This window comes from Aulonocara stuartgranti (assembly GCF_965226115.1).
Source record: "Aulonocara stuartgranti genome assembly, chromosome: 6".
Classification (NCBI taxonomy): domain Eukaryota; kingdom Metazoa; phylum Chordata; class Actinopteri; order Cichliformes; family Cichlidae; genus Aulonocara; species Aulonocara stuartgranti.
The window spans coordinates 25275481-25297065 of record NC_138944.1 but is presented as its reverse complement, the minus strand read 5'-3'; the positions used below and the strand labels follow the sequence as shown (position 1 = coordinate 25297065).

The 21585-nt window shown below is 40.9% G+C and overlaps 1 protein-coding gene across 4 annotated transcripts; it reads left to right on the top strand.

Moving 5' to 3' along the window:
* Window positions 1-322: 322 nt before the first annotated feature.
* uso1 (USO1 vesicle transport factor) lies at window positions 323-19518 on the top strand. 4 transcript variants are annotated; one of them, XM_082536321.1, is made up of 26 exons: window positions 323-572; window positions 2201-2287; window positions 2862-2926; window positions 3007-3083; window positions 3384-3395; window positions 5083-5183; window positions 5264-5366; window positions 5461-5516; window positions 5625-5745; window positions 5892-6070; window positions 6174-6314; window positions 8159-8247; window positions 8335-8489; window positions 8597-8802; window positions 8931-8951; window positions 12386-12496; window positions 12674-12792; window positions 13121-13302; window positions 13405-13526; window positions 13623-13761; window positions 14961-15127; window positions 15638-15703; window positions 16164-16262; window positions 16345-16449; window positions 16583-16798; window positions 18527-19518. In XM_082536321.1, the coding sequence occupies exons 1-26, from the start codon at window positions 507-509 to the stop codon at window positions 18599-18601; spliced, it is 2880 nt and encodes a 959-aa protein (XP_082392447.1). In that variant the 5' UTR covers window positions 323-506; the 3' UTR covers window positions 18602-19518. The 4 variants fall into 4 exon arrangements, with proteins under 4 accessions (XP_082392447.1, XP_082392448.1, XP_082392449.1 ...); XM_082536322.1 differs by lacking the exon at window positions 3384-3395; XM_082536323.1 differs by lacking the exon at window positions 8931-8951.
* The last annotated feature ends 2067 nt before the right edge of the window (window positions 19519-21585 follow it).

Below are 21585 nucleotides of genomic sequence, written 5' to 3'. Positions count from 1 at the left end.
CCACTGGCACAATGATCTGAAATCCACCTGGATAGTTACAGATCAATTTAATTCAGAACAAACTCAGTGTTTAAAGGATTGTAGCTCCTGTACAACAGTATAAAATTTAGAGACATTTGTATTCTTTGTGTTTTTTAGCACTAAATGACACATTTTACTCCAGTCAATTTTACTTGAACATTGTGTGAGAGTTAAAAACTTTAACCCTCTAATGATAGATTTAATTGATAATTGTTTATTTTATCGCTGCATTGCCTATCACAGAGCATAATCATTAGTTTTCTTGCCCTTTAAATAACCGGCTGGTGGTCTGCTGCTGAGCCACGTATCGCCACGTTTGCGAGCATGCGCAGTGCCCAAACGTTAGTGTTCCGGGATAGGTCAGTGTACACAGTGTAAAAAATATATCATTGTGTACTCTCTTACGTGTCTATTATACTGAGCACAGTGAGAGGCGGCAGAGGGGTGTTTTGTGAAGAAAGAGAGGCTCTGAATACGGCACCGAGATGAACTTCTTCAGAGGAGTGATAAGTGGGCAGGCAGCCGGGCCGCAGCCGTCCGGAGCGGAGACGGTAGGAAAGCAGCTGGGCTAGCAGCGGCTAGCTTACGTTTCTCCGCTGTGCGCCGTACAAACTGAGAACAGGGGGATAGAGTTGTGTTTTTAAACTAGTTATTTTTTGCTCCGTCACATAACAAACACCTAAGAGAATGTGTGATGATACCTAAGATACCTTTCACTTGGCGAATAACTGACAGCGAGCTAGTTAGAGGGCTAATGAGCTAAGGTGGCTAATCTGTCAGGCAGCAGTGGGAGTGTGTGTAACCTGCTGTGAAGCCACAATGAATGGAGAAATCCATGAAAGACACGGACACCAAGGACCAGCCCGTTAGGACTGTCAGCTGTTTACACGTCAGCGTTTTGTTTTGATTAACTTTAATCTGTAAATCTACTAAACATATTAGTGCGATCTTGTAAAATGAGCTAGTGTATAACATAAAAATGGACCTCGTCGTGTATGTAGGGCGGCAGCGAACTATTTAGTATTGATTGCCTGCTAATCAATTGGTTTAAAAGCACCAAAAAAAATAACTGAATATTTTGTACTTTAGCTGATGACAGCCATGCATAGTGTTCCATGCAGGAATCTCCTGACACATTGCTGAAATTGCAGCAGACAGCCACATATAATCAGATCTTTGTATAGTGACTGCTCAGGGAGAAAGCTGTCACTCCTGAGAATGCACAAAACACTTGAACAGAAACCTTCTCAAATTCTGTTTTGTTTCTCCACCTTGTTACTGCTCTTTCTGTGTTTAGAGGTGTTAAATTAATTTACTGTTGACTTGTCGACATCCCATGCTGCAGTAAAACTTATCGGTTTTCCAAGAAAATGTGCATTTTTAGACCGCCTTTTGCTTTTGGAATAGGACCTGTATGAAAATGAAAGCAGTAAACCTCCCTACAATAAGTGCATCTGGTGGGCCTTTTTTGGGGGGTGGGTTGGGTCCACTTGTCCCCTTTGTCTCGTCAAATCAATACAAAGTTGTCACCTTCATCCCATGATGGGAGTGGTGTCTTCCAGGGTGACATGAAGGATTGCTGAATGGTTTGAGTATTAGAGCGATGCAAGTCATTTTCTGTGGCCTTTGCAATCAGCCAGATCTCATTTTAGACAGACAACTTAGACACTTTATCACACTGTCACAGTTGACTTTCATGGCAGTTTGCATTAAACATGTGTTGACTCATCATCTTAGTAATAAGAGCTAAGCAACTTGAGATGCAGGAAACATCGTGCATTCACACATGCGCCTTTTCATAAGTGATACGTAAATCTTACTGAAGTGACCAAGGTGCACATTAAGACACAAGCTGTCAGATGGTGTTGGATTAAAACAAAAGATTTCAAAACTTGAAAGGGTTCAGAAATACTAGTGTTTTTTCCTTTAAGTTGTCAGCTGTCTGTGTGTGCTAAATGTAATTATATACAGTATTTTGTTTTTTTTGTATTTTTTTGTATTTTTATTTTTTATTTTTTTGCTTCTTCTCCTCACAACTCCACCACAGAACCCTTGGGACTTGGAAACCACAGCTCTTTAAAACATTCCAAAAATTCTGTCAATTTCAGAGACATAAAATTACAGAAATTATCAGCAAGCATGGCAATAATAGTTAAAAAAATAATATGTCCGTTAACAGATCCAGAAGCTGTGCGATCGAGTTGCCTCCTCCACACTTCTAGAAGATCGGAGAGATGCTGTCCGTGCTCTTAAGTCCCTCTCCAAGGTAAAGTATAAGTAGAGAACTAAAAGGGCCTGAAGCTGTATGCAGTCAGTTGCTAGTTAAATGGATCCGAACTTGCCTTGGAAAATTGTAATTTCTTGAAGGTTTTAGTGAAACTATTTAAGAGAAGAGCTGTGAAACTTTGAGTTGAAATCACTGCACTAACATCATGTACATAAAGCAGTCTGCACATGTCTTCTGCTGTGTCTCACTGCAATAAACGTGCCATCCGTAGCCTTGGTTAAAAGTCTTGTTTGTCACATTCTACTGATTAAAATGAACTCATCTCTGACCTCCACCAAGTCACTTCTGTTCACTGACAGTTTTGCCATTAGCTGCACTGTCAACCATGAGTAATGAGTTTATCGAGCTTGAATAAGGGGTTTAAGAGGCACAGGGTTTCACGTTAACACACATGGGTGTTAGTCCTGGTCTGCTACACAGATAGATGTGCAGGTTTCCTGTATTTCACAAGAAATGCCACAGAAATCCAGAATGTTTCTAACTAAAATTCCTTTATTTTAGGTTCTGGTTGCATTACCGATCCTATGAGCATTTTTTTTTAAATGTTTTCTAGAAATATCGAATGGAAGTTGGAACACAGGCAATGGATCACTTGATTAACATACTACAGACTGACAGGTATGTTAATACTCATACTTGTAATGCTTGTGGATTACAGCTCAGTAAACATGCTAATGTTTGTCTCCCAAATGCAACAGATCTGATTCTGAAATCCTCGGCTATGCTTTGGATACGCTTTACAACGTAATCTGCAATGATGAGGAGGAAGAACAAGGTATTACACCCCACATCCTTAAAAAATGTGTAATTTAACTTGAATTCATAACTGGAAGATAAAACCTCTGATCTAAAGACATTTCTAACTATATTGAAATGAATTCCTCCTCATTGTGAGACTTCTGTAAATGGTTTGAACTGACTTAAAACCCATGTTTGTTTTGCATGTGTAAACGAGTTCAGTTCATGTTAAACATGGAAAGCTGTCAGTTTGCATTCCCTTCTTCTGTACACTGATGATGACTGCTTTATTTAAAGACTCTCGTCTCTCTCTTCTCTTCCATGTTTTAACCTACAGATGAATCAGAAGGTAAAACTCTTTGACTGTGCATGATGCCAACCCCTCTAACACCAACGGCACTTACGAATCACACAGTCCCCTTTGTTTGGTTATTGAAAAAGAGCGCATTTTAAGTGTATTCCCTGCAAAGATTAAAATAAGCTGATAAATGAAAATGGTGTTGTCATGGCATGGGTTAACAAGTCTGTCAGCTGATGCTGGACTTGGAATGAATGCTAGCTTTTGGGTAAGGCGTTGAACTTGTCTTCCTCCCTGCACTCGCAGACGCAGTAGCCTCTCTCCCTGTCTCAGGGAAGCATAAGAATGTGTCTGTGCCTGGTCAGTACTCAAACTGTGCCTTTGTGCAGTAGCTTTAGTGCTAACTAGTTATAACTAACTTCACTAAAATTAGAGGGCACCAGAAAATAAACAGGAAGGCACTTTGGTGTTGACAAGAATGCTTCACTAATGTTTCATTACGCCCCATCTTCTGGCTGTTTTTTTTTTTTTTTTTTTTTTTTTTTTTCCCCCTCACATCACATTTTAATACCTCAGTAATTTTGCACTGTTGTTGTTGTTGTTGTTGTTGTTGTTATACCAATACTAATTATTGTACATGGGGGCAAAACTAGAGAGATTTCTATCTACCTGGCAGTAGTGATTTACTTTTTAGCTCTGATTTGGTTTCAATTGCCATCAGCAGCCTGTCTCTGTGTCTTTCTGCTGTCAGGTAGTATGCGTTGTGGTTTTTCAGAGCATTTTCATTAAACACAACAGCCAACTGGTGCTGAAAACTTTGTTTAGAGCAAAATAAACCAGTAAAGATGGACCAAGGGAACCAAAACAATAAGCTGCAAGAAGCTAAAGTGTTAAGCTATTGTCTGCAGGTGCTCCACCTTGAAATTTAATGTATATTAACTAACTAATTAATTAACTAAGATAAGTTTATTTCAGTTAACTAATGTTAATCAATGATCTCCATTGTTAGTGTTGCAGGAAGAATGAAAAATAGTTTAGCAGCTAAAATCTAAAATGTATAACATGGAGGAAAAAATAAATAAGTGTGTGTGTGTGTGTGTGTGTGTGTATATATATATATATATATATATATATATATATATATATATATATATATATATATATCTCAGTATAGTACAAAATGAAGTCAGAGCAGCATATAGCGACCTGCTCTACTACAGTTAAAAGTGGGAGTGAATCATCAGTTTTTCAGTCAGGAGGCATATATGAGGACCTGTGGGTAGAAGCTTTTATTGAGTCTGTTTGTGGCAATAGCTGTTTGCATAAAGTCATACCACTAAAAGTAGACAAGAACACTCTTTTTGTAATCTCGGTAATGGATCCTTAGCTGGGAAAAGCATCCATTTATTTTCAGTTCTTTGCTTTAAAGTGCTGCACTCATCCCTAATTAACTGTTTATCACTGCGGGCTTAGAATACACTTCCTTTGGCGGTAACCCTGCTGTCCTCTCCTGTGTGTAGCCTCTCTTGTCTTCCTGGTTTGTTCACATTTGTCACCCTGAGCGCGTCTCTCATTGTCATGGTACCTGTAAAGTCGCTCGTCATTGGTAATTGAAGTTATACATGTGAGCTTCACTGCTGTGTTGCTCAGGCTGATTTATATGAACAAACCAGCTGGGTCCACACACTTTCATGGATGACTCCTGAGACGGTGACTCATTTTCAATCTCGCTTCACAGATGAGAACGCACAGAAGCAGGCAGACGACCTCGGCCTCCAGTTTACAGACACGTTCGTCCAGGATCCTGAGCACGTAACCCTGCTCCTCACTCTGCTGGAGGTACAGAGTGGTTTTGATCCAGCAGCAGAAACTCTGTATTGTTTTCCTGACCCCCATCTGATGCTTTTCTGCATTTTTAGGAGTTTGACTTTCATGTACGGTGGCCCGGAGTGAAGCTGCTAACTGCTCTGCTGAAGAACCAGGGTCCACAGATCCAGGGTATTATTCTGGTCAGCCCCATGGGTGAGTTTCTTATCTCTGCATTATATCGAACTTTGTCACGTCGGGAATTTATTGCTTTAACAGCAACATTTTTTGTTTCTGTTTACTCTCACAGGTGTTTCCAGATTGATGGACCTGCTGGCAGACTCCAGAGAAGTAATTCGCAATGATGTAAGCACACTTACGTTTTGTATTACACTGTATTTGAACCCCTTTGAAACAGAGTGTTGAGTAGAGGTCTGTTTGAGTCTGTGACATTTTGTTTTCTGCCACCATCAGGGCTTGTTGCTACTTCAACAGCTGACTAAAAGCAACGCTGCCATTCAGAAAATTGTGGCATTTGAGAATGCGTTTGAACGCCTCCTAGATATCATCACAGAAGAAGGCAGCAGCGATGGAGGTAAATTGATTTTTACACAGAATTGTTACTGAACAATACGATCCTACCTCTTTTCTCTAAACACAGTGGGGGTTTTTTGGTGGTTTTTTTGGTGGTTTTTTTGGCTTGTGATATGTCCTGACATCCGTCCTCTTTCTTGTGTGCAGGTATTGTGGTAGAGGATTGTCTGCTTCTTCTCCTCAACCTGCTAAAGAACAACAGCTCCAACCAGAACTTCTTTAAAGAAGGCTCCTACATCCAGAGAATGAAGCCCTGGTTCGAGGTTGGTGATGATAACTCTGGTTGGTCTGCACAAAAGGTCACAAACCTTCATCTCATGCTGCAGGTAATATATCTAATTGTTATCTTGATCTAAGTACTAATTAAAAACAGCTGAATATTATTTGTTAAAACTCTTAAATAACTGTTAAATAATGTTGTAATCCCAGCTGGTGCGAGTCATGGTGTCTCCAGTGAACTCTCCTGGAGCTACAGCCAGCTGTCAGAAGTCCATGTTCCAGTGTGGCCTACTGCAGCAGCTGTGCACCATCCTCATGGCCACTGGTGTCCCTGCAGACATCCTCACTGAGGTAATCACAACAACCCGCTCGTTAAGTCTGGGACCATTAGCCATTGAAGCATTCAAAAGCTTCTTTAGTTCTCACAGCAAACAAGTGCTGAGGCATGTCTGAGAGGTTAAAACGTATCACATTCGAATTCAGAGAGGTCCTAACATTTATGTTTGTATGGTTTATACAGCAATGGCAGTGGAACCTAAACACATCAATTCAAATAGAATAGAATAAACCTTTATTATCCCACGGATGAGAAATTTCGGTGTTACAGAACTCTTACAGCAAGGGAAAATAAAATATAAAAGGAAGACACAAGGTGGTCCTATAAACATAAGCAACCGAAGTTCGTATATACAGGTATGTACAGGTAACAATGTACAGAATATGTATAGAAAAATTGTACGGAGACATGTATAAAATGTACAGTAAACAAACAAGCTGGTGAGTAAGATGACCAAAAGAATGTTAAGCTGCATTATAGAGTCTGACAGCTGCTGGTAAGAATGTACCTGCGGTAGCGCTCCTTCCTACACTCTGGGTGTAAAAGTCTACTGCTGAACGAGTGCAGTCTCATGCAGGGACTGTCCGTGATGGATGTTACCTTAGACAACATCCTCCCCTCCCCAACTTGCTCGATGGACTTCAGCGGAGAATCCAGGACAGAGCTGGCCCTCCTGACCAGTTTGTTGCGGTTCCTCCTGTCCCTCTCTGCCATTCCACCACTCCAGCAGACCACAGCATAGAAAATAGCAGACGCCACCACAGTGTCGTAAAATTTCCTTAGGAGTGGCCTGTTCACCCCGAAGGATCTCAGCCGCCATAGCAGGTGGAGACGACTCTAGATCCTTTTGTAAAGTGCATTTGTGTTTGTGGGCCAGTCCAGTTTGTTGTTGAGGTGAACACCCAGGTATTTATACTCCTCCACTGTTTCAATGTCCAAACCCTGGATGTTCACTGGTGTAATAGGGGCTGGCTTTTTGCTGAAGTCAATCATCAGCTCCTTCGTCTTGCTGGCATTGATGCAAAGAGGTATTTGATGACCCCCTGTATTCCAGTTCATTTCCCTCCGACACCTGACCCACAATGGCGGTGTCGTCTGAGAACTTCTGGAGATAGCAAGTGTCCGTGTTATAACTGAAGTCCGCAGTGTACAGGGTTAAGAGGAAAGGGCCGAGTACTGTTCCTTGTGGGGACCCCGTGCTACAGACTACAACCTCAGACAGTAAGAGGTGTGGTCCAATACTTTCCTTCATGTCATGCATCAGCACAGCTGCATTTAGGACAAGGGTTTAAATTCTCCTGAAAAACATGTTATGTTTTGGGTCGGTCAGTAAAGTAAAGCGGCTGCGGGTGACTCATTGATAGACAAATGTAATCATATTGGAGGAAGAAAACCAAAAATTAAAATGACTTCGAACAAGAGCGCTGGGAGGATCCCATCCACAATGAGGATAGCAGTGGTGTGGCTTGAATTGTTTGCTGACAAATAGTTATTATCCTAAGATCAATGTCCACACTGAAATCTTGGTCGGCCAGACAGTGATTTATATTTTGTGTCTGGGATACTGTGAGACCAGAGACTTTAGGGTACACTGGGAGTGTCTAAAGCTTAAAGACATGCCTCTGTATGGGGCTAATTAAAATCTAGAAAGGTCCAGATTGACATTTGGGGGAAAAAAAATGCATCAAATTAAAAAGATGGGAGCTTTGTGCATTGCAGGAGACACTTCGACATGGAAACTGGTTTGATATGTCATGATACTTAGAGTAACAAAGCTGAAAAAAGAGAATTTTTGTTGCTCAGCAGTGAGCTTATGCAGATTAATGATCGTGACTTTGATTTGGATGCTTTCTTTCAGACCATCAACACAGTTTCAGAGGTTATCAGAGGCTCTCAGGTCAACCAGGACTATTTTGCTTCTGTCAACGCTCCATCAAACCCACCAAGGTAAAAACACAACCAGTGGACTGACCTGTTAAATCGCCTTTATCCATCTAAATCCTATGGTGACCTCTCTTCTTCATGTCCCCACAGACCAGCCATTGTGGTGCTGCTCATGTCCATGGTGAACGAGAGACAACCATTTGTGCTTCGCTGTGCAGTCCTTTACTGTTTTCAGTGTTTCCTCTATAAAAACCAGAAAGGCCAGGGGGAGATAGTTGCTACACTGCTGCCCTCCACCATTGATGGTCAGTAACAGTTTCAGGTCCTATAAATAAATAACATGTGGTCTGTGCTTTTAGATGGTTCACACTGTTTTAAGTGCTTAATAGCTCACTTTTTTTCTGCCTTTTAGCCAATTCCATCTCTGCAGGACAGCTGCTGTGTGGAGGCCTGTTCTCAGCAGACTCTCTTTCAAACTGGTGTGCTGCTGTGGCCTTAGCTCATGCCCTGCAGGACAACCTCACCCAGAAAGAGCAGCTGCTGAGGGTTCAGCTTGCCACCAGCCTGGGCAAGCCCCCTGTGTCTCTGCTGCAGCAGTGCACCAACATCCTTTCCCAGGTAGGGCAATGATGATACAGAGGAGCGTGCTGATAGGCTGTGTGTCTCCGTTTGCCATAGGTTTCTTAAAACAGCACTATTGTCGATCACAGTGAAGAGAACAGTGTCACATTATTGTGGTTTTGCAGGGTGATAAGATCGTCCGGCGGGTGAGTAAAGTGTACCTGTGTGTGAGTGTTTGGGTGGCACCTGTCTGTGTTATGTTTTTGGCTTGGCAGTTGTAGTAGGGGTCTTGTTGGCCCACTTGTTGGGGGATCTTGCTTCCTTATAACTCTTTACTACCCGATCTTTGTCCCTAACTGAAAGCTTTGACCCAGCGCTTCCTCATTAGGGTGACACACAAGTGAACTCCTCCTCACACACCTGTAAGATGTGGTTGCTGTCAGTGTTTTCACCAGGGGCTTGTGGGGAAGTACACAAGTGGACACCCGAGAGGTTCAGAGAAAAGGGACACATTGGCTGTTTTTAATTGTTTATCTCTGGTGCTATCATCCTGACACCTACTTTAAACTTTGAACTTTGTTTGCTGTGCTGCAAGCCCTTATCTGTTTGTTCAGGAAGTGAGTACTGCAGCAACTTTTGGGCCTTCTCCTGTTCAAGTGAGTGACTGTCACTGCTTTTTGTCCTGCATGGCGCACAGCAAAACTGGCAGATGATTTATAGGACTGTGTATGATTTTTATGTCTTCCTTTGGGTTCAGATATTTCTGAACTGGAAATCCCAAATAATGGGCTCAAAGAGGCCTTGTAAAACATAACCTTGGTACCAAAACAGATTTAAAAACTAACTTCATGCTGCTGAAAGGCTCCAAATTACTGCTGGTACTTATCTGTTGTGAAACAACTTGATAAAGATAAATGTACTTTGAGCTCCTATTGCTTGAGGCCTGAGGTTGGTCTTTGGATACTCACAACCTCTAAGCCTTGATGGTGTGCTCAAGTTTCCTACCAAGAGCTTGACGGTCACCTCCTGTAAAAGAGGAAGTGAAATCATTTCATGTTTCAGAATTATTATCACTAATGAAAACCCTCAGCGTGGTTAGGTAGTTTGTGCAAGAGCCACATTGTTATGTGTCTGCGACGGACATTTGCATCCAACCTCCATTACCTGACGAACATGTGAAAACTGTTCAACTAAGGCAGCTGGTATGAGCATGTGCTGTCTGGTGGGCCCTGGTGCTCCGTTTAAAAACTGTAGAGGGCACTCCTGCAGGTTTGCTTTCCCATTTTAGTGTTATTCAAGTATCTCAGGATCTTGTTCATAAGTGTGGGTGAGATGGAACCACAAATCCAGGATTGTGCTCAAGTGTAAAGTGGCTAAGGCTTCAGTCACTCAGGCTTGAAGGCCATCATCGACTAACCTAATTGCTTGCTGACAAGTTATAGTGGCATGCTAGTGACCAAAGGAGGTTATCAGTACAGGACTGTTATGCTTCATCATGTAGACTTCTGCAGAAAATCTATGTCATAACTTACGAACCGGAAACCCCGTTGTAAACCTACACTGTAACCTTCCATGACAGCTGACGTGTACCTCCCGATAAATGTAACTACACATCGGATCAAGGCAGCTGATGTACCCAAACTACTCAGTGATGTGGAAGAGTGCAGCAAAGGGTTAAGAGGGTTTTCTGGTTACAACATAGATTTTGTGCAGGAGTCTAAATCAGTCTCTTCATGACTAGTTTGCCCTAATGTGCCTGTCAGCTGCTACTCACCAACCTATTGTGGAATAAGTATTTTTATTTTTTTATTTTTTTTTGGGGGGGGGGGGGGGGTTGTTGTCCTGGCTGGGGGGGTAACTGATTATTTTCTAGGATTATGGTAATGATGCTTTAGTAAACAATTTCACAGAAACACCCAGCAACAACTTGCCATCCAATTGACAAATAGACCTTTTTCCCTGGCAGCCAGTGGTTGCCGACTGCTTGCGTGGGGCGACCATTGTCTACTAAAATCTGCAAATGTGATTTGGATTCTAGGTAGCGAACAGATTTTTGTCACCGATTGTCTAGAACAGAATTAAGATCTCTGACAGTGGCTCATACTTGTGAAGAAGATGTCTTTGTGTCAGGCATATGCAGTGTGCAGCTTTGTGTTAAAAACACACATTCATACGAGCCACACCTCTTCTGACTTCCAGTCTCAGGCTGGCAGCAGTGCAGCCCATTAGACAGTTGTAACTGGATAGCCGTGCCTTGATGTGATGTGTTGTGTTGGTGGTTTCCTGGAAGAGATACAGAAGTGGAAATGTTTCCTCTAAGATTATTTTGTATTATGAAGCTGTGTCACACAGCATTTGCTTTACATAAGTCAATTTCAGCAATGTCTCAAGTGTTAATGGTCATCAGTGCCCCCCACACACATATGACGTCTTTGTAGAGACCAGGCCAATGTGTGCTCAGTTGACGCCTGTGGTGGTCATTGTCTTTTCTTTTGTTTTCCTCTTCATTTTATTTATTTTGCATTGCGTCACATTTGGAGACAAAAGCTGAAAAGGTGATTTTTGTAAGTTTTTATAGTTTTGAATGCTGATTAGTTTTTATCCACACCTTCACTGCTTACTCAGAGAGCTCCTTTCTTAAAAGCATGTCGCGCGTTAAGTGTTAATGCACCTGTTGATTGGCAGTCTTAAGCCACAATTTAAACTTAACAGGTTTTTGCTCATCTCCGTACCGCGTCACACTGTTGTTTTTCATCATCTCATGTTCCAACTCCATGAAAATCATCCTGTCTTCCTTTCAGTGATAGAGATGACATATCCACTCGCTGGCATCAGTTTCCCATAAATGTGCGCATTTGAGGGACGTTTTTTATAAAGAAGGAAAAAAGAAATCCACATTGAGCTCTTTTAAAGATCTTTAAGCTCTTTTAATAATAATGAAATAATTTATGTCATTAAAAAAAAAAATCCTGAAAAGCACATTTAGCGGGGTTTGCTTTGCATGTGCTGACAGCTGGAAATGAGAAAGTTTCCGTTGCAGTTTCATAACACTTTGCAATCAATTATTTTCAAAGCAAACTGATTTTATTGTTGATCATGTAGTTATTTTATTTATTTACATTTTTTTAGTAATTATCACAGGATTGCTTGCTCTGATAAATCTAACCTCAGTCTAAATATGTTAATGTTTTTGTTTTGACTGTCCTTATGATAACCTCATTAACCACTAATGTATGACATGTGTTGAAGGATTACTTTAACCATTTCCTTATTTTTATTGACCAGAAAAGGACATGCATTGTTTTAACTTCGCCATTTCCACTGATAGGGATGCTTAATTGTTGCTGTACCAGCAAATCCAATGCTTCTTTTTTAATGTAATTTACCATTTTAGAGCTAACATCTATACTCCGCTCATGCTCTGATGAAATGGCTGCTTACTAGATACGTTAATTGGTTAAGTAATCTGGATCCAACCTCTAAACTATTCCCAGTCACGTTTAAATGTGATGAGGATTCAGTCTGACTCTCTTTTCTGTGTTTTTTGTCGTGTAGCATCGTGTTTTTGTGTTTCTAAGTGTCACTGTAGTTCTACAGAAACACGTTGACTCTCCTTCTGTCTTGTTGTTTTTCTCTGCAGGGCAGTAAAGTGCAGACCAGGGTGGGCCTCCTCATGCTGCTGTGTACATGGATCAGCAACTGTCCGATTGCCGTTACGCACTTTCTGCACAATCAAGAAAATGTTCCTTTTGTATCCTTTTGTCAGTTTTACTACTTCATAGGGTTCTTAATGCCTCGTAAACAAGTTATTTATTATGCTTTTTTCTTTTATTCAGTTTGATTTTGTGTTTAGGTTAAAACCTCTCATTCAGTCTTACTTAAAATGTGCAGCTTTACTTGGATGAGTCCTTGACACTGACTCTTGTAGCTGACCGCTCAGATCTCAGAGAACCTGGGGGAGGACGAGAGGCTGGTGCAGGGCCTGTGTGCGCTGCTTCTCGGCATCTGCATCTATTATAACGACAACTCGCTGGAAAACTATACCAAGTAAATCTCTTTCACTCACTCAAACATGTGCATGCTATAATTAGGTTTACCTAACATTTTTGGTGACAGAACGACAACAATACTCAGTATACACACAAGTAAACACATTATTATGGTGATAAGTTAAAAAAATATAGATTACATGCATTTCACAAATCAGATTTTCATCATTTCAGCTGATATATATCCATCATTTGTGTATCTAAAGTGTTTAAATGAGAGGTACATTGTTTAAATGTGGTGTCTTTGTCCCCTGATTTGACAAATTTAAAACAAATAAAAATCTGTTTAATATTGTGACAAAGCTACTGTGCTCTCTCCTCTTCAGAGAGAAGCTAAAGCAGCTCATCGAGAAGCGGATCGGAAAGGAAAACTTTGTAGAGAAGCTGTGCTTCATCACCAAACATGAACTGTATTCGCGGGCGGCTCAGAAGCCGCAGCCCGTCTTCCCGTCTCCAGAGCAGATGTTGTTCGATCATGAGTTTACCAAGCTGGTCAAAGAACTGGAAGGTCAGTCCCGTCACATTCATCCTAACAAGAACAGTTTAAGAGAACTATTGCAGAGTTTCAGTTGGCCTAACGAGTTATGTTCTTCTCCCTACTTTTCCACAGGAGTGATAACCAAAGCAGTTCACAAGTCTAGCGAGGAGGAGAAGAAGGAAGAGGAGGTGAAGAAGACATTAGAGCAGCACGACAACATTGTGACTCAGTATAAAGAGCTGATCAGAGAGCAGGTAAATAACACAATTTTCATTTTGTTACATGTTGTGTTTGTTCAGTTTGATATACTCTCCTGCTGACAGATTGATTTTTGATCACATGATCCTCAGGACGCTCAGCTTCAGGAGCTGAAGGAGCAGGTGGCATGCATGACCTCCCAGAATGAACAGCTGCAGGCTACAATCACCCAGCAGCAGTCACAGATCCTGCAGCACAAAGACCAGTACAACATCCTCAAGCTGAAATTAGGTGGGTGCACCTCATCGGCTGTGTGTGTGTGGTGTGAATTTAGATACATAAAATATAGAGATTTAGTTCATTTAAAATACATTTTCTCATAATGAATGAGAAATGAGGGACTGACATGCAGGATTTTAATCCTATCAACCTCATTCCGGCGGGCACATTAAGCTTTTACTGCCCCCTTGCTCAGATAATAGAGCGACAGGGATGTGCAGCAACATCCCCAGATACTGTTTTATATCAAATTGTGCGAGACCGTCACGCACACAGCCACGTTTCATAGGAGCAATTTACTTTGTTTCATAAACAAAATGTTAAAATGAAATTTTGTAGCTCACAGACATGTAAAAGCTGAGTATCTCTAGCCTGTTACTTAGAATCAGAGTTCAGCCAGAACCTCGTAGATAGGAGACTGAAATTCAGAGGTTTATTCACAAATGGTGATGTAGCTGCTGCAGGACGGCGATTTAACTGCAAAATTATGCCCATGCTGGGTTCTGGGTACTCTGGATTTCTCCAGTGGTCCAAAGACATGCAGTTAGTGGGGTTAGGTTAACTGGTGATTATAAATTTCCCATAGGTGTGAATGTGAGTGTGCGAGTCTCTCTGTGTTAGCCCTGCGACAGACTGGTGACTCGTACAGAGTGTACCCTTCCTGTCGCCCTAAGGTACCTGGGAAAGACTCCCCCTGTGACCCTTACTTAGATAAGCTGAAGAGGGTGGATGGATGACATAGGCTCACCTACCCTGCTCTGATGTAGCTGACTTGTCCCATATTGCAGAGAGACTGACTTGAGCACAGAGTCAAATTGATTGCAAAGTGTTAGTAAGTGGTCTGTTGATAAATTAGATGACAGTTATTTCCAAACCTTTGTCAATCTGTCTAAGAATGTTTACAGTCAGTCCAAATTAGGCCATGATTGTTTGGAGACAGGCTGCTTTAACCTTTGGATTAACAGTGGTCACAATGGCCAGATAGTTGCTGCAACTACTAGCAGTTGGTTGCTAAATGCAAAGATTTCAATGCAGTCACCAGTAAACCACCAAGCTTCCCCCTCCTTCTACTCACGAGAAGGTTGCTATCCCATTTTTACTCCAGCGTGATTGAGCCTTAAATCAGCTCAGGATTGTAGATTTAGGGATAACATCAGCATCAGTATTGCTGTTGTTAACACTTAAACTGAGTGTTTGTGCTCTAACTTCAGCTAAAGAGAACCAGGGTCAGTCCAACAGCCAGGGAGACAGCTCTCAGGTGAACGGGCTGCAGACAGAAGAGCTGACCCAGCTCAGAGAGGAGGTGGAGGAGCTCCGCAAACAGCACTCGCTACTTCAAACACAACTTGGTGACAAAGATGCTCTCATCAGCAGCCTGGTTAGTATCTTTTTTTCTTTTCTTTTTAAGTCTGTGTGTACTGGCATTGTTGTTCTGGGGGCTGATTCCAGAGAGATGTTTTAAAGCTGTTTTGATGCGTTTGTTGGTGTAAAACAACTGTAGGCAAAATAGTCCTCCAAACAGCTGACTGACACACGGGGAGCAATGTGGACTCTATACAACCACCAGAGATTAATCAATTGATTTGGACTGATACATTGCTTTCTATGTCTTATTTTAGAATTAACACTTATTATATCATTATAATGTTTAAACCACACCTGTAGAATAAATTAGAAGACGAAGATCAACCAGAAAACACTACTGCAACTATAAACATGCAATCCAAATCCAAAGACACAAAGAAACCTTTACGTTTAAACTTTGACATATCTGGATATGGGAGCTTCTAAAAACTGCTTCATGTCTGTATTTGGGTTAATCACATAGTTACATATTGTATCTGGAGTGAAAGTGACTGCATAATGTTTTAACTCTGTGTAACTGTAGAAATCAGGAGCTGCACAGACAGCAGAGGGTCCAGCAGGAGGATCAGACGACACAGAGCTGCTCCAGGTGGGATTCATCACTTCACACCTGTCCCTGCTTTTCCTTTGAACCCCCTGTTTGCTAAAAATGTTTCAAAAGGTTAAGCGCATGAGGCAAATGCTTGTTTTGTCACTAAATAAGTGTTCGAATTACTCTTGTGACTAACAGAGAGGTAAATCTTTAAGTGTACCGTTTTATTTTCACTTTTATTGACATAAATATTCAAGATGATTTATGATGTTTACATGTATGCAAGAGGGTGTGACTCAAGCCTGAAGAACCTCTCAGGAAGTGCAGCGCTACAGCTTGCTGTAGAGTATTAGTGGTTTTAGGACGGGATGGACTTCTGGGACACAGACTTTGTACTCGGATTACCTTATTTTCTCTCACAATAAGAATTATATATGTCACCAGAGTTAACCTGGAGGCATTAATCAGATCGGGTGTTAGTATTTTGTACATGTGCTGAATGTGTGCTGTGTTGCAGGAACTGGAGGCTTTAAGAAGTCAAGTTCAGTCCCAGTCAACAGAAATCGGCCAGCTGAAGATGGAGAGACAAGACCTGCTCAGAAGAGCTGAAGTCGGGGTAAAAATCATGAGAAGATCAATTTGACATAGATTTGCTGAAGTTGTTTAAAACTAATGAACCTTTCTCTGGCTTCTCTCAGTGCTCTGACACACTCCCCTCTAGTGACAGCTCATTAGATGCTGCAAAGATGGCTGAACTGGAGAGCAGGCTGGGAGCGCAGACGTCTGAGATGGAGAGACTAAAGGTGCGTGAGAATATGTGATCCTCTAAATCACTTGACCCTCATTTACCGTAATGTTTTTATACTGCATTCAGCTTGGACTTCTCATATATTAACTCCCTCTCTCCCGTCTCCTTCCTCTCCCTCTGCGGCTCAGGCAGAGGTAAAGAACCTGTCGGAGAGCCGGGCGGAGCTGGAGAAGCGGCTGGATTCAACTACGAGCACGGTGGCCATCCTGCAGACGGAGAAGGAGAAGCTGCAAACTGACGTCCAGGAGTCCAAGAAGGAGCAGGATGACCTGCTGATGTTGTTGGCAGACCAAGACCAGAAGATCACCAACCTGAAGAAGAGACTGAAAGAGCTGGGAGAGACGGTAGGAAAGCTATTAGCATTTTCTAAAATCACCAGTATAAAATGTATAGTTTTCACTGCCAATCTGCCTCGTTTATCCAAACATAAGGAACAAATTAGTTCAGCCCACTAAAATTCAACAGTAGAAATTATGAAATATCTAATAGCCTCACATTTAAATAATATGAATATTTTTGTTAATTTTAGGAATATTTTGTTAACGGGACACCCAGCAGATTTTGGGACTGATTACTTCCCTGCATTAGTATTGTCATACAGGAAAATGGGTGTCACAGAGAAAATGAACATCCACATGAGGTGGAGCTGCTGTTTCAGCCTTTTACCTCTAGTTTTGTTCTCAGGCTAGTAAAACACGCAGCCCCAACAACCTCCAGCAGTAAGGTTGAGAATTTTCTTTAAAAGTTTTGAGTGAGAGGAGAGAAAGATGACCAGTAACATCCAGCAGAGATCCCAGGTCAGTTTGGTTCACCAGGTCCCCTCAGGTAGCCGTAGGCTCTTGGAAGTCTTTATGCCTACGCCTTCTTATGCCAAAAGAAAATTGTCTGACAATTTGAATTGAACTGACAATGAGCCACGAGACTTTTGCAAGTTTGCACTTTGATGAATATTCTCCAGAGGACGATCTTAAAACAGAACAAACATCAGGGTAACACTGCTTGTTTCTAACATCCTGTATCACAGACATTAAATTAGCACAGTGTTGTTATTGAAACTATGACATATCTCATGATATTGATGTGGCTCTATGACAGTTGGTGTAAAATTGATTTGATTGCAGTTTTTAAAATAGCTTAAATATGTTTTTCAGTTGTGAGAGTTTTGATTAGATAGCCAGTTATGGAGGATTTGAAAGTGCTGGAGAAGAAAAAGTTGGATTAAGTATAAAATTTCAAACTGTCCCTTGTTTTTTTTGTTTTGTTTTTTTTGTTTTTTTTTACCCCAGTGTAGTATGTATGTAGTCTGATCTAAACTTTCCCCAGATTATTAAGTCTGATCTAAATAAATGAACAGTGAGTTGATTCTGATTAGCGAGGATTCAAAATAAAAACGACCACACTGCAGCCTCAGTCACACATGCCGAGACAGCGGTAACTAAAATGTCTATTCACCGACTGGTTGGCTAGTGGTTTCTGGCTGTCACCAAGTGAAAATGGCTGCAAAGAGGGTGCTGCAGTCTTCTTATGATTGATTTTCGTTGCAAGCAGGTTGCAGTAGCCCACAGTTTGCATGCAAGGAATTCATGAGTGTTTGTAGGTTACACACAAACTACGGGTGACCACCGCAATCTGTGGTGCAGCACTGGTTAACTTTATGCACCTGTTGTTGTTTTCTTGTTTTTTGTTTTTTTTTTTCCCCCCCCCACTATCAACTGTGAGCAACCTACAGCAACCACTCACCAACTGGTTGGAGACTACAGGTTGTCTCCAGTGACCTGTGTCTGCTTTGTGGTCTCAAAGCCTGTGTGATTGTGGCCTATAGGGGTTGGAATTGACTCTTTTTAGTCATTCATCTTATTTTTCATTGCCAAACAAACAAAAAAAAAACCCAGCAAGATTTTAGTGTCTAGTCTTGGACTAAGTATCATTAAAGCTTGTTTGCTGTCGTGGTAGCTTTAGCAGTGAGTAATTATTTAATAGTTACAGAGGAATAGATGCAAACACGTAAGTGCGAACCACTCAGTTCTGTTTCGTCTGTCTGCTTTAGTTAGACTGTGACCCTTTCCTTGCAGGTGGAAGATGAAGATGACCTCGACACCAGGGACCAGACAGACGACGATGATGAGGAGGATGAAGATGAGGACTAGAGAAAATCAGTGAAAGGAGAAAAAGGAGAGAAAAGACTCTGCAGAAACGCACCTGAGAAACTGAGTAGGACTAAAATATGGAAGCAGTTTCTCGTCCGGGCTGCCATGCTGTCTTCTTCTTTACTCCAACACATGTATGCGTTAGTTTTTGGACATTTTTAGTTCAAGATGACGATGTTCTTTCCAAAAACTCAATTTTCAGCGACAGCTGAGAGGTTTAAATATGTCAGTGTATTCATCTCTGCTGCATTCACCATCGGTTTGTGATGGATTTTATTAGTTGTTTTGTTTTTCTAATGTACTGTCACATAGTTCCTAATCACAGAAAAACCCTTAAGTTAAATTTAACACATCTGGAGAATTTGCAGAAGTGGATTTAAAATGTGTCACAATGCATTCTCATTTTCCCCATCCTGCACTGCTGCCCTCACCAGTACAAGCACCTGCAGCATTGGCGTCACCTGCACTTCGCCCCCCGATCAGTTCGAGTTCAGCGTCACAGTTGTTCCATTTCACCGACTGCTCTGCAATATGCTGCAAAACACTGATGGAAAAGATGTAAAGAGACAAAAAAGACAAATATTTTTGCAACTTTTTGTCCAATACTGGCATCCAGCTTCTGTATGATATTGTGTAACTTATCACTTTAAGAGCGACATTGAAATGAATAAAGAATCTATCTATATGGAGGAATAATTGTAGATAAATTAAATTTTACTAAATCCACAATAAGACCTGGCTGTTAGGATTTTTTTTTTTTTTTTTTTTAATTCAAGTGTTTAAAAAAAAAAATGTTCACGCTGAATGTTTTCATGCCAAATTAATAACACTAAATGATTAGTGTCTGTCACTAAAACCTGAAAAGGAGGCATGGCGGGACATCGTACATTTACTGAGAATAAACTATTGTACCCTCACGCGTCTTCTGCTAAACACTTTTCATTTCCCTTGGTGAAAAACTTGTGAATCGATAAAAGATGTGAAAGAGAGTTCAGAAGGATTTCTGATATGGAAACAGCTTAACAATGGGATGATGTGGGGGCGCCGTGCTGAAACTACAGGTGGACTATAAAATCTGCATCTTGGATGCTTCAAACATGTTCTCCTGATTCATGAAAGAAGGAACCACCATGTTTGTTGAATAAAAATAAATACAAATATAATATTTTGAAATGAAATGCTTTCTGAGTTTAGTTGCTTAGTTGAAATCCTGCCTGGCTTTGTGTGACTGGAGTAAAATTGATAATGAAAGCTTGGTGAAACTGCAAACTAAATTATAATAAAGCACACTATTAATAAACATAGTTGTGAAAAAAGTATCCACAATTATACAGTGCTGTGACTGAGTACACCCCATGACTCAGTTGAATTACTCACAGATATGTTTGCATGTACTGTTAGTGAATCAGGGAGTCGCTTCTTGTTTAATGCCATACATACAAAGCACCAAACTCTTAATGATACATAATGCTTTGTCATAACTGCATTTAATTAGGTTGAGGAAAATATTTTGGATTTCCAGTTACCTTGGAAACGTTAATAAACAAGCTTCACTTTAATGGCACACTCCTGTTGACATAAATCCACCATGACGCATGTTTATGATGACGTTTGTGGGAGAAGTTCACACTTGATGTTATTAAACTGTTGAAAACAGAATGGGACCTTAGCTACAGTCCCATGTTTTCACACAGCCCTGCTCAGTTAGCACACTATCAGCCAACAACCTTGGCTGATAGTGACCCACACCTGTTTTCACACCTTTGAAAGCTGAGTTCAGTTTCACTAACCACACTCGGGCCTGATTACTGTCAGTCTTGCTGAATCAAGAAATCACTTAGATTAGGATTTTTCTGCCTTCAATACATTAAATCATAGTTTAGGAAGGAAGGAGGAAAATGCTTTTTCACAGCAATACACAAGGATTATTAAAATGTTAAAAGTCCTGCCTCTACAACAGTTGCTTGAAATATTAGAAATTGGTGCAAGCAGAGAAGTATTTGGAGAGTCACATGTCAGGGCTGATTTTCCTGAAACAAAGAACAACAAACTATAAAACAGGAAATTTAAAACTTGCTTGAAGCACATGCTGGTTAAAAGTAAGCCAATTAAGGCAGACGAAGCCATGACTGAGGTGCCATAGTGAAAGCAGCATGAATTACTCATGACTTTTATTTATTACTAGCTGACTGTTAATGACATGTATCAAAATTATTTTTTCTGTGTATTTAATATTTTACTTACCGATTATCTTTTTCTGTATAATATAATCATTTTAAAACATTAACATGTGTAAAGGTTATGATTGATACGGCTTCTGTAATAGCGCAGTTTCACCGCTGGGGGGCAATAAAAACCCTGAAATGAAAATGTGTGGCAGACCTGTTCACAACATGGCATCCATCCCTTTTTTCTTTCTTTCTGTTTCTTTAAATTTTCCATATAAGCAATTATAACTGATCTGGCTTTCAATTTCTCTCACCACTAGGCTTTAGAGATTGTTTAGCTTTTACCTTAACTTACATTAATCAACATCTGTGCAGTGTAACTGTTAGTAAGCAGAGTTTATATAATGTCCACATACACACACACTTAACATAAAGCATAAATGATCTATGCAAACACCGTGATATGGATCGTGCTTCACTGAGAGTAGAACAACACATCACCACACTGTGCTGACCACATTTCTGCAGCTGCTCTCGCTTCCAGACCCTGGGGCTAAACTGATGTGTGAGTTTTTTTTGACAGCTCCTCTGTGTGATCCCTGCTGCCTGCCAGCTGTAGCACACAACACTGTACATGACACGCTCAGCACGGTTTGCCTACACAGAAACCAGGCGCTCTGCTTCAGGTGTGCATGTCAATGACTTTTACACACACCACATCAGCAAAATGATCTGTGTAAAATTACAAAACGTGACAGAAAACACACAAACCACACACACACACATACAAATAAAGGATCTATGCAAATACAGCGA